General features: G+C 50.1%; 1 protein-coding gene across 1 annotated transcript; it reads left to right on the top strand.

The window, feature by feature from the left end:
• Positions 1-387: 387 nt before the first annotated feature.
• Positions 388-5,759, top strand: ZDHHC24 (zinc finger DHHC-type containing 24). Its single transcript, XM_044259761.1, has 3 exons — positions 388-698; positions 2,007-2,284; positions 5,206-5,759. Exons 1-3 carry the CDS (start codon positions 418-420, stop codon positions 5,499-5,501), a joined length of 855 nt encoding a protein of 284 aa, XP_044115696.1. The 5' UTR covers positions 388-417; the 3' UTR covers positions 5,502-5,759.
• The last annotated feature ends 7,076 nt before the right edge of the window (positions 5,760-12,835 follow it).

Below are 12,835 nucleotides of genomic sequence, written 5' to 3'. Positions count from 1 at the left end.
CACGGAGAGGGGCTCCAGGCCAGCTGGATGAGCCGGTGCAGGGCTATTAATATCGGGGCGGCTGGGGGCTGGGGGGGAATGTGCTGAGCCGGGAAACCCCGACGGCACCCAGGCTGCAACTCAATCTTCCAAACCAGCCAGCGAGGCCAGAAGGCGGGGCTTCTGTGGGAGGGGCGGGGCTCCGCTGGTGGGCGTGGCCACAACGAGCGGACCCCGCCGGCTCTAGCGCCTGGCGGATAAGCTTCTCCGAGGCTCCTGCGGCCGTCCAATCCCATGTCTGCATCTGCCGGCGCTCCCCGTGACGCTAAACTCCGTTCGGAGCTTCTATTGGTGTAGCAGGCGTCCGTCTGCCACTATCTCCGCCCCAATACGGAAGCGGCGGGGTACTCGGGATCCGACTGCCGGTGGGTCCAAGCCATGGGGCAGCCCTGGGCGGTGGGGACCGCGGAGGGGGCGCCCGCGCGGCTGCCTCTTGTGCTTACCGCGCTGTGGGCCTCGGCTGTGGGCCTGGAGCTGGCCTATGTCCTGATTCTGGGTCCCGGGCCGCCCCCGCTGGGACCCCTGGCTCGGGCCTTGCAGCTAGTGCTGGCCGCCTTCCAGCTGCTCAACCTGCTGGGCAACGTGGGGCTCTTCCTGCGCTCGGACCCTAGCATTCGGGGCGTGATGCTGGCCGGCCGCAGTCTGGGCCAGGGCTGGGCGTGAGTGGGGCGCGGGAGCTGGGGGTTGGGGTGGGGGAAGCAGGAGCCTTGGACAGGGGGAGGTGCCCTAGGACCAGAAGCTGTTAGAACCAGATTACAATAGGATCCGCTCGTTAGCGCCAGAACACCCTTACAGTCTGGGATGGTAGATCCAGAAGAAATATCATTCATTCACTTACAAATATTTAATGAGAACCTACTGTGTGCAAGGTACTGTTCCGGCCACTGGAGGTCCAATAGCATAGATTACTGACCTCCTGGAGGTGATTCCAGTGGGGGGGGGCAGGTGATAAGCTATAGGTGTATAAATAAGGGAATTACGTAGAATGTCAGAAGATGGTATGGAAACAAAAAGTAGGGCAGGGTAGAGTGTGACCGGGTTGCAGTTTTAAATAGGGTAGTCAAAGTAGGCTTTTGACCAAATACTTTAAGGTGGTGGGGGAGTTAGCCATGTGGGAATCTGGGGGAGAGCATTCCAGGTAGAGGGAACAGACAGTGCAAAGAGGGAAGCAGTTATGTGCCTTGCATGTTCCAGGAACAGCAAGAAGACCAGTATGGCTGGTGTGGAGTGAAAGGGAGGGGTGGAAGGGTAGAGATAGAAAGACCCTGTAGGACACTGAAGCTTTTGTGTTTCACTGCCAGTGAGATGGACAGCCATTGTAGGATTTTGAGATGAGGAGGAGGACACGACTTAGATTTTTTTTTTTTTAAGGTTTTATTTGACAGACAGAGATCACAGGTAGGCAGAGAGGCAGGCAGAGAGAGAGGAAAGGAAGCAGGCTCCCAGCTGAGCAGGGAGCCCAATGCGGGGCTTGATCCCAGGACTCGGAGATTGTGACCTGAGCCGAAAGCTGAGCCTTAACCCACTGAGCCACCCAGGCGCTCCCACGACTTAGATTTTTAAGGATCAGCCTGTCTGCCGGGGTGAGACGATACCAGGAGGAACCGGAGCTGGGATCAATCAGGGAGAGAAGTTAAGAATCTGATGCGGTAATCCAGGGGAGAGTTCATGGTGACTTGGACTAATGTGGTGACCACGGAGGAAGTGAGAAGTTGGCTCCCAGATGTTGGAGGCAGAGAAAGGCCTTAAGACTGGGCTGTCCGAGCTGCAAGAGTCCTGGCACCTTCAGTGCTCGAGCTGGAAGGGCCCAGGAAGGGGTGTCCGGTCTGCGTTTATGGACGATGGGGTCGAGGCTGTTAGGGCAGTGGCTGTGCCTGTTTCTCCAGGGTGGGCTCCGAGGCTGAGCGGGCATGATGGGTGCATTCCGAGCTGCTGGCGGAACTGACGCTGTGGTTCCTTCCCTGCAGTTACTGCTACCAGTGCCAGAGCCAGGTGCCACCGCGCAGTGGGCATTGCTCCGCCTGCCGCGTCTGCGTCCTTCGTCGGGATCACCACTGCCGCCTGCTGGGCCGCTGCGTGGGATTCCGCAACTACCGGCCCTTCCTGTGCCTGTTGCTTCACGCAGCAGGCGTCCTGCTCCACGTCTCTGTGCTGCTGGGCCCGGCCCTGTCTGCCCTCCTGCGAGCCCACGCGCCCCTGCACACCGCGGCCCTCCTCCTGCTGCCCTGGCTCATGCTGCTCACAGGTGGGGAGCTTGGGAGGCGCCCACAGAGGCGGAGGCCCTTGCAGTGGGTCATTCTGGTGGGGGAGGGGATTTCTGGCTGGTTCTCCTGGTTACATCTTGGGGACCCAGTTCCAGTGTTATTTATGGGAGGTGAGGGCAGCCTTGGGATTTGACTGGTTATGCGGTACCGTAAAATACAGGGCCTTGACACAGGTACAGAGTTCTAGCTAGGAGAATCAGGCAAGGATTCTAGGTGTTGGCAGAGAAGGAAGGACTGGTGGGAGTTGGGGGCAGTGTTGGGGTAGGGAGGGAGCATTCTCAGTGAGGGGAGCCGCCCGAACAAAGGCATGGAGGTTGGGCAGGGGGTAGCTTCAGACTGGATGGTGGAGACCATCCCTGAATGCTGGTACGAGGAGAGAGAGCCCTGACTTGCCTGGACACTGGGGAGCCGGTGAAAGTTATAGGCAGAGGGAAGCTCCAGTCTTTGGAAGTTGGAAGGTGAAGATACGGATCAGGAGGCTGACTGACAGGCCATGTTCTGCATGACGCAGTTACTCCTCCCTGATCTCTCTGAACAGTGGCCGTGTCTCCTCATCTTCTCCAAGCCCGGCTCTGGCCCCTCCCTGCAGCCCGGAGGGGTTGGGGAAGACCTTGGGAGACCCCTTGGGGCTGTCAGTGTCTTGCTGTGACCACGCTGGCTCCCTGAGCAGCCCTCCTCTGCCTCCTCGATGACCCCCTGCTTCTACGGAGACGCAGGCCCTCAGGCCATACTTCGCTGCACCCCACCTCTCTTGGCCCCCTCAAGCCCTGGGCCGTGTAGAAATCGCAGGTGGCTCGAAGTCTGGGCGGATTCCACTGGCCCACTCAGTGCCCCAGTTGCTCGGCTTCTGGACCTTCTCTCCATTTGACCTCCTTCACCCACTCCCACACCCACCCTACGCCTCAGAGGTCAATGTGTGTCACGCCGTGAGCGGGTGCCCCTCCCTCTCTGCTCCCCGCCTCCTCTCCCAGCCGCCTCTTACTCTTAACACTCCAGGACGCCTGCCCTGTGAGCTCCCGGCCCTCACCTTTCTGTCCGTCAACACCTTCCTTCTTCACTGCCCCCGCATCCAGCCTCGAACCCTCATTTCCACCATTCTCCTGCCAGCATCTCAACCCTCTTGGCTCTGTCTTCCATGGTGCCTTTCTGTCTTCTGTCTGCTGCCGCTGGGTGCTGCGAGCTGGTACTTTGTGGCCATTGGTCCCATGTCACATTCATGGCAGCTGACCCCAGCTGGCCCTCACTCGTGCCTGGCCACGCTGGTTTCTCATAAGCTCGCTCCCCCTAATGACTGTGGCTCCAACCTTCCCACTTTCCTGTTCTCCAAGGCCCCATCTCTCTTGAAATCTGTCACAGAGAAAATGTCAGTTGGTATGTCCACTGTCCCATCCTCAGATCCGAAGCCAGGCTGACTGGCCCCAGCTTCTCCTGGTGTCTGGCCCTTTGTCCCTGCTTGGAAGCCTCACCGTGGCCTGCTTTTTCTCCTGCTGAACCAGTCCCCCTCCCCTGGCTTTTCCCACCTGTACAAACCCTCTCGTCCCCGCACATCCTCCTCCTCCCTAGCTCTTGCTCTGGCCCCTCTCTTAGCAGCCATGCTTCTCGAAGGACTTCCCCGGGCTCACAGGTTGCTTTTCCTCACCTCCCACTGACTCCTGTACCTGCTCCAAACTAGCTTTTGCCCCCCTCCCCCTCCTGAGAATGCCTCGGTCCCCACAAAGCCCAGAGGACCCTTTTGAGGTCTTTTTGCTTCACGAGACCTTTCTGCCGCATAAAACTGCTGGCCTCCCACTTCCTGGAAAGGCTGTACCCCGGGCATCTCCAGAAGCTCATACGCAGGGTTTTCTCCCTAAAGTTTTGGTCTCCCTCTCTTCTCTTGATCGGGTCCCAAAGGACCCGGTCTCCTGATGCTGAGGTTGTGGCGCTGCTCCCATCGCTTTCTGCGCTCTGGCGGGTCTTGGAACCCCCTGTGCCCACCACCTGCAGGTCTGCATGTTGGGGCTGGGCTTCTCTCCGGGGCTTCCAGAACCATCCACATACTCGTCTCACAGGCCCCTCCCCATCCTGCCTTACAACCGTCAAACAGAATGTTTTCTCCCCTCTTTGCCTAGCAAATGCGTCCTTCAGACACCACCCAAGATGTCACTTAATTAAAACAGATGAAATCCACTTCCTTAGCCTCCAAAGTCCACTTGGCATTTCCCCACATAGCCTCTCTTTTTTAATGAAGCAGAATTCATAGAACATGAAATTCGTCATTTTAACCCCTTCCTAGTATGTTATTCAGTGGAATTTAGTACATTCACCATGTGGTGCAGCCATCACCACTGTCTGATTCCAGAACATTTTCATCATTAGTCACTCCCCACTCCCCCTGAGTCCCCCAGCCCCTGTGTGTCTCTGGATTTGCCTGTTCGGGACATTTTACAGACGTGACATCGTTTATGTGCCCTTTGTGCCTGGCTTCTTTCACCGAGCAGAATGACAGCAGCCTGTAGGTCGTCATTTCAGCAGCCTCGTCGTGCCCGCTGCGGGCCGGAAGGTGCTCTTTCCCCCTGTAACACACATCCCATCCGTAACTAAGTGAGAAGTCATCTGTCTGTCTGTGAGCAAGACACTGGGGTCAGAGCTGGTGTCCGCGTTCCTCCTGGTGTCTGCCACCACGTCTAGCATGTGGGAGGTGCTCACAGGTTTTTGACGAATGCAAGTCGGGTGTTGGGCAGGGGCTGCGTCTACCCAGGTCGCCGGCGTGGGCTGGCCAGGGAGTAGCCCCTCAGTGTTTGCTGAGCAGAGGAATGAGCCCTGCTTTGTGGCAGAGGGTTGGGAGTGGAAGAAGGGCAGGAGCTGGGCTTTGGGAGGGCTGGGCCCGCAGCTGCCCCCTGACGCTCTTGCTTTCTCCTTACAGGCAGAGTGTCTCTGGCGCAGTTTGCCCTGGCCTTTGTGACCGACACGTGTGTGGCAGGTGCACTGTTGTGTGGGGCTGGGCTGCTCTTCCATGGGATGCTGCTGCTGCGGGGCCAGACCACGTGGGAGTGGGCTCGGGGCCAGCACTCTTATGACCTGGGCCCTTGCCACAACTTGCAGGCGGCTCTGGGGCCCCGCTGGGTCCTCGTCTGGCTCTGGCCCTTCCTGGCCTCCCCACTGCCTGGGGATGGGATCACCTTCCAGACAGCAGCAGATAAGGGCCTCGTGGCTTCCTGATTCCAGGAAGAGCCAGAGGTGTTCAGGGAGAAGGTAGCAGGAGACGGGGGCTTCTAACTCCTTTCGGGCCCAACTCCGGCCTCCAGTCCCATCCTTGGCCTTGCCCCTGCCCAGCTTGGACTCCGGTATCCAGGGCTTGGGTCCCGCAGCTCTGCCTCTGTTGGCCCCCCGAGTAGAGTGGATGGTTTGGTAAGGGGCTGCTTGGCCAGCCTAGTCACCCCTTTGCTGGGTTAATAAAGTGCCCACTTGGTTCTTGGACTCCCTCCATCTTTCTGGGTTTCTGGTCCTTCTCTATTGCCCGGGCTGCTCTTTCTGGTTTCCTCTGATTGCCACGCATGGGAACCACAGAATGCTTGACGGCTTAAGGGGCTGGGGCTCTGCCTCCTGTGGCTTTGGTGTAGTGGGTCTGGGGCAGCAGCAGTCCAGGGCGGTGCATGGTGACCAGGGAATGAGAATCCAACATCCTCAGGTTCAGTGCTTTACGGTGAGAAGCATCTCCACCGGGCTGTGCCTCTCGGGCTGAACCGGTTCTGGGGGCAGCAGTTATGAGAGTTGATGTGGTAAGGTCATGGGGCAGTGAATGGAGGTGTCAGGATTTGAACCCAGATCTTTGTGCTTTCTCCTTCACCCTTGCCAGGCTGAGGTAAGTGAGTAGCAAAATTGAGGCAGAGAAATCAGGTGGGATGTTCAGGCATCGGCGGGATCCTGCTCAGAAGGCGAAGCTCTTCCTCTCTGGGCCCTTTGGGAACTCCCTGTTAAATGTTTTTATTTAAATACAGTGAACGGGGTGCCTGGGTGGCTCAGTGGGTTAAGCCTCTGTCTTCAGCTCAGGTCATGATCTCAGGGCCCTGGGATCGAGCCCTGCATTGGGCTCTCTGCTCAGCAGGAAGCCTGCTTCCCCCTCTCTCTCTGTCTGCCTCTCTGCCTACTTCTGATCTCTCTCTGTCAAATAAATAAAATCTTTAAAAATAAATAAATATAGGGAACAGACTTCCAGTTAAATGTGGCAGGTTTAAACACATGGGTTTATCTCTCTTTCCTTTTAAAATCTAAAATGACAGTAAAGACATAAAACATATATGTCCATAAGGATAAACAAACTAGAAGGGAAACACGAGTAGACCAGAGAGCCTGATGACATTCTGAAAGATGGGAAGAGGAGGCTCATTTCCTCTCTTAGCAGAGAATTAGAAGTTAATTCCTAGAGGGAGGGGCTGAGAGGCAGCCAAACTGCGCCCCAGAGCCCTGGAGAGGCTCAGAAACTCCTGGCACCAAGAAGGCAGGGTTTGGGACTGACAGTAGGGACTGACCCAAAGTCTGTATGAGAAGCAGCTAGGTCACCCCTCCCCACCCAGGGCCCCCTTGCAGCCAGGCAACTACCCCTCTGAGGTACAGGTGGGGGTCACCTGAAGAAGCTTGGGGTCTCAGGGGAGGATGGGGGTGAGGGACTGGACCAAAAATGGGGTTAAGTGAGAAAGTCTACTACAGTTGCTGCCTGGGGTGGGGGAGATGTCATCCAGTGATAGCAGGCTTGTCGCCCAGGAACCCTCAGAGAGGTCCAACCTTCTGACAGGCCCTGTCCATACCCACAGAGCTTTGAGCTGCTAGGACTTCTTGGTTTCCCCAAATGGCATGTTCAATTGCTAGTTCTTAACAGTTAGGAATGTGGCGTGCCTGGCACTTGGTGCTGCACAGAAGCACTGGCCGACTTCTTGTTTCTTCCTCTGCTTTCTATTGTTTTTATTAAGTAGTAAGGAGATGCAAGAAAATATTTATAAAATAAACTCCCTCCCTCCCCCCATTTAAGAAATAGAGACCAGTTCCTTTGAAGCCCCCGCTGTGCCCTTCCCGGGTGGAGAAAACACGGCGCTGTCTGAATCATTCCCTTGCTTTGCCTTGTAGTTGTATTACCTAGGTTTGTATTGGTTTTGCATGTATTTGAATTTCATGTAAATGGAACCATACCGTGTTTATTCTTCTGTGACTTGCCTTTTCACTCAATATTACGTTTCTGAGATTTATTCAGATGAACGTGTACAGCTGTAGGGCATTCCTTCTCCTTGGTGTATAGTGAGCCACTGACTATACCACAATTAATTTTTCCACTTTGTCCACCTCTATTGTATGACTCCCTAAGTCTTGGTCCTTGCTCTTCCATATAAATTTTAGAATGCACTTGTCAAGTTCCAGCAATAAAAAATCCCTTTAAGATTGTGAATGAAACCCAACTGAATCTATAGATCAGTTTGGGAAAGATCAACATCCATATGAAATTGAAATTGCATTTTTCAGTTCATGAACATGGTATGTCCATTAAATGTTTTCAATAAAGTTATATACTTTTTCTTATAAAGATCATGCCTTTTTTTGGTTAGATTTATTATTATTTTGAGAGAGAGAGAGAGAGCATGAGTATGGGGATGGAGGGGCAGAGGGAGAGAGAGAACCAGGCTTCCCTCCAAGCAGGGAGCCTGATGCGGGGCTCGATCCCAGGACCCTGAGATCATGACCTGAGCCAAAGGCAGACGCTTAACTGACTGAGCCACCCAGGCGCCCCATAGATGGATTTTTAAAAATCTAGACAAGACTTTCTTCCAGTTAAAACATTTGGTCACTTAAATTTATTGCAATTAACGTACTTGGGTACATTATTTCTACCACTTGAGTTTGTGCTATTTGTCTCACCTTTTGTAGTTCTTAGTTTTTTACCCTTTTTATTTAAAGTTCCAGGGTGCCTGGGTAGCTCAGTTGGTTAAACCACTGCCTTTGGCTCAGGTCACGATCCTGGAGTCCCAGGATCAAATCCTGAATCAGCCTCCCTGGTCACAGGGAGTCTGCTTCTGGCTCTGACCCATATCCACCTTTGCTTCCTCACACACTCTCAAATAAATAAAATCTTAAAAAAAAAGTTCTATGGGATGGAGTCCTGCATCGTGCTCCTTTCTCAGCAGGGAGCCTGCTTCTCCCTCTACTTGCTGCTCCCTCTGCTGTGCTTTCTGACAAAATCTTAAAAAAAAAAAGTTCCCTTTTGCTGGGTGCAGAATTCTAGGTTAATAGTTATTTCCTGTCAATATGTTAAAAATACTGTTCTGTCTTTTGGTTTCCATTGTTGCTGTTACATCAACTGTCATCTTTTGTTTTTCCTTTGAAGGTACTTTTGTCTCCAATGCTTTTAGGATTTTTTGTCTTCAGTATTCTGCAGTTTACTGTTATCTGCGTGAGTTTGGGGTTTTCTCTGATTTACCCTCATTAAATTCCTTGGGTTTCCTAATTCTGTGAATTGATGTCTTTCATCAGTTCTAGAAGATTCTTAGTCACACCTTCACATATTTTCTCTGTCCCGACTGAAGCTCTGATGAGACCTTTCTACTCCATCCTCATATTTTCTATATTTGGAATTCTGGATAATTTCTACAGATCTACCTTCCAGTTAGGTCTTTGTTCAGCTGTGAAACCCATCTATTGACTTTCTTTTTTTAATGGTTGTGCCCATTCCTCCATGAGTTTTACACATCAAATATTGTATTCTTGTTTCTAGTTTTGTTTACTTCTTTTTCAGATTTCCTTGTTCATTTTATATCTTCTCTTGCTCTCTACTTATATTTTAGGTTTTTTTTTTTAAATATATTGAAGACACACATTTTACATTGTTTGGTAATTCCAATATTTTAAGCCTCTGAGGCCTGAGTACATGGGCTATTGTTTACGGTTGCTCCTCTTCACAATGTCTTATTTTCTTGCAATTTGTGGGTTTGACTAGGAGTTCATATTTCTTGGCATTTTATCAAGGGGGATTGTTTTTGAGAATGGGTTAATAATAAATTCCTCCAGAAAGGAAAATGTGTTTCTCGGTCACCTGATGACAAATCCTGCACCACTTTATTTTTTAAAAAGATTTTGTTTATTTATTTGGGAGAGAGACAGCAAGAGATAAAATACAAGCAGGGGGAGTGGGAGAGGGAGAAGCAGGCTTCACGCTGAGCAGGGAGCCCAATGCGGGGCTCAATCCAGGACCTCAGGATCACGACCTGAGCCGAAGGCAGACGCTTAACAACTGAGCCACCGAGGTGCCCCTGCACCACTTTATACTAACTTTTCAGCTGTGGGTCTTTCGGACCACCCAGGTATTGTCAGTTTAGGTGGTAAACCTAGTCAGGTGGGCTTATGGGCAAAAATTCTCAGGAGAGGTTTTCCTCCTGCTTCTACCTCACATTAGACTGGAGATAAGCAGTTGCCCTGCTGGTTTTGATGAGATTTCCAAGAACCAGCTTTTAGTTTTGTTGATTTTCTCTACTAATTTCCTGTTTTCAATTTTATTGATTTCTGCTCTAAATCTTTTTTCTTTTCTTTACTCCTGCTTACTTTGGATTTATTTTGCTCTTTTCTTATTTCCTAAGGTGGAAAGTTAAGTTATTGATCTTAGATCTTTCTTCTTTTTAAAAAACATGCGTTCAGTGCTGTACATTTCCCTTTAAGGACTGCTTTTGCTGCATCCCACAAATTTGGTAAGTTATGTTTTCATTTTCATTCAGTTCAAAAGATTTTTAAATTTTTCTTGAGATTTCTTCTTTGACTCATGAGTTATGTAGAAGTTTGTTGTTTCATTTCCAAGTATTTGGGGATTTTCCAGCTATTCTTCTGTTAGTGATTTCTGGTTTAATTACATCTTGACCAGAGAGCAATGTATTCTTTTGATTATTTTAAATTGGTTAAGGCATATTTTATGGACCAGAATGTGGTCTGTTCTGGTTATTGTCCCATGTGAGCTTGAGAAAAAAAATGTGTATTCTGTTATGATTGAAGTAACTTCCTAGAAGTCAGTTGTTGACTGATGGTTTGCTGGGCTCAACTATGTCTTTGAAGAGATACTATAGATAAAGATTGAACAAAGAACAGAAAGAGTTGAGAATTAAAATAATGGAATTTTTAAAACAGTTCCAGAGAAGAGCAGAAAGATAAAAATCCCTCAGACAGACAATGTAAGAACAGAGAGAATTAAAATAGACGATCAATCCTGTTCTCTCTGGAACTAACCATTTATCAGGTGCTGGGTTTAATGAGAATTCCAGAGTGAACAGAGACAATGGGAAGAAATAAAGAAAACAAGTGTGTAGAAGTGAAGGATATACATCTCCACCCCACAGCACAACAAATAATGACACACAGTAAGGCACATCCTGACATTTCAGAACCTCAGAGAAAGAAAAGGTCAGGAGCAAAAATGGTATGGAACTTCCAACAGCATTGCCAGAAATCTGAACACAAGGGAATAACTGCCTTAAAAATGATTTTTTTAAAAATATTTTTATTTATTTATTTGACAGACAGAGATCACAAGTAGGCAGAGATGCAGACAGAGAGAGGGGGGAGGCAGGCTCCCTGCTGAGCAGAGCCTGATGCGGGGCTTGATCCCAGGATCCTGAGATCATGACCTGAGCTGAAGGCAGAGACTTTAACCCACTGAGCCACCCAGGCGCCCCAAAAATGATTTTGTGTGAAATTATTTTCAACTTCTAATTTTATGACCTGCTATCACACGTGGATGAATGGAATAAAGATTTTTTTAGACCATGTTTAAAAATTTTAAGTCTAGTGGCTTTTTAGAGAAGGTACTTGTGGATATGCTTCACCATACGAGGGGTAAAAGAACTATGAAAGATGAAGACACGGGGCCCGGGATCCAGAGGATCTAGTCAGGAGAAATGCTCTGCAGCAGTTTTAGGGAGCAAACAGTTCTTACTGAGGCAGGGGATGAAGGAAAGTGTCCAGAAAAAAAGAACTGTTAGACTGGATGCGGGAAGAATGAACAATTGGTATATACAGAAAACGAAGCAAAGGAAATTAAAAAAAAAGGCTATTGTTAACTCCATGAAAAATTCAAAAGTAATCTAATTGTATCCCAATTTTTGACTCTGCAGTGAATAACTTTCACATAGTAATATAAATAGCATTAATTTACCTAAAAATTGGGGCAAGAAGGGAGCAAGGTCCTGTCACAAGGGAGCTAAAGGCTCATCTGTTACAAGAGAGCCAACAGACAGTGTCTAGAGTGAGAAATCAAGCAAGAGTAGTATAAGCAAATATATATGTATGTATTTTTTCATTTTTTTCTTAGCATAAGAGCAGGGGGAAGAGTAGGAATAGAGGGAGAGAGAGATCTTTTTCTTTTTCTTTCTTTTTTTTTTTTAAAGAATTTTATTAGAGAGAGAGAGAGAGTGAGTGAGTGAAAGAGCTCAAGCAGGGGGAGGAACAAAGGGAGAGGGAGAAGCAGACTCCCTGCTGAGCAGGCAGCCCGATGTGGGCTTGATCCCAGAACTCCGGAATCATGACCCAAGCTGAAGGCAGATGCTTAACCGACTGATCCACCCAGGTGCCTGGGAGAGAAAGAATCCTAAGCAGACTCCTTGCTCAGTGTGGAGTGTGACACAGGCAGGGCTCGCTGTCCTGACCCTAAGATCGTGGCCTGAGTCAAAAATCAAGAGCTGAAAAAAAAAAAAATCAAGAGCTGAATGCTTAACTAACTGTGCCACCCAGGTACCCTGAAGCATATTTTTATAAGATTTTATTTATTTATTTGACAGAGATCACAAGTGGGCAGAGAGGCAGGCAGAGACAGAGAGAGGGGGGAAGCAGGCTCCTTGCTGAGCAGAGAGTCCGATGGGGGGCTCGATCCCAGGACCCTGGGATCATGACCTGAGCTGAAGGCAGAGGCTTTAACCCACTGAGCCACCCAGGCGCCCCGCTGAAGCCTATTTTTTAAAATAAATAGCTAATAGGGTGCCTGGCTGGCTCAGTCAGTGGAGCACATGACTCTTGATCTTGGGGTCATGAATTCAAGCCTCACGTTGAACTCAGAGAAATTACTGAAAAAAAAAATAATAATAGCTAAGAGAACTGAAAATGACTGTAGCAAGGGAGCAGTCGTGGGTAATGGGCAGAGGCTATTTTCTTGTAAACTAACTCCATAGTTCTAAGTAGGTACGTTTTTAGAAAAATACTTTTTACAAAGATCCCCACCCCCTCATGCCCAACGTGGACAGCCTCCAGAAGCTCTGACTAGTGAGGGCCCTGGTGGCACCGCCCCGGTTTCCTGCCGCTCCGCTCGTCCCAGGGACACAGTTCGCACAGGTACGTCGTATCACATCACACAGACTCTCAAGAGGCGCGGGGCTTTGGAAGTTCCTCCACTTTCCTCATCATGAAAGGGCGACGAACAGAATCCAGATCAGACCTTCTGTTCCGAGTTCACAGCGTCATCCCTTGATTGGGGTGGGCGAGTCTCGGTCACGTGGCCCGGCTCGCAAACCCTGCGAAGAGCTAGCCCCGCCCCAGAG

Source organism: Neovison vison, chromosome 7 (genome assembly GCF_020171115.1).
Source record: "Neovison vison isolate M4711 chromosome 7, ASM_NN_V1, whole genome shotgun sequence".
In the NCBI taxonomy this organism is placed as follows: domain Eukaryota; kingdom Metazoa; phylum Chordata; class Mammalia; order Carnivora; family Mustelidae; genus Neogale; species Neogale vison.
Note: the sequence above shows the minus strand (reverse complement) of the source record. Positions and strands in the feature narration are given on the sequence as shown.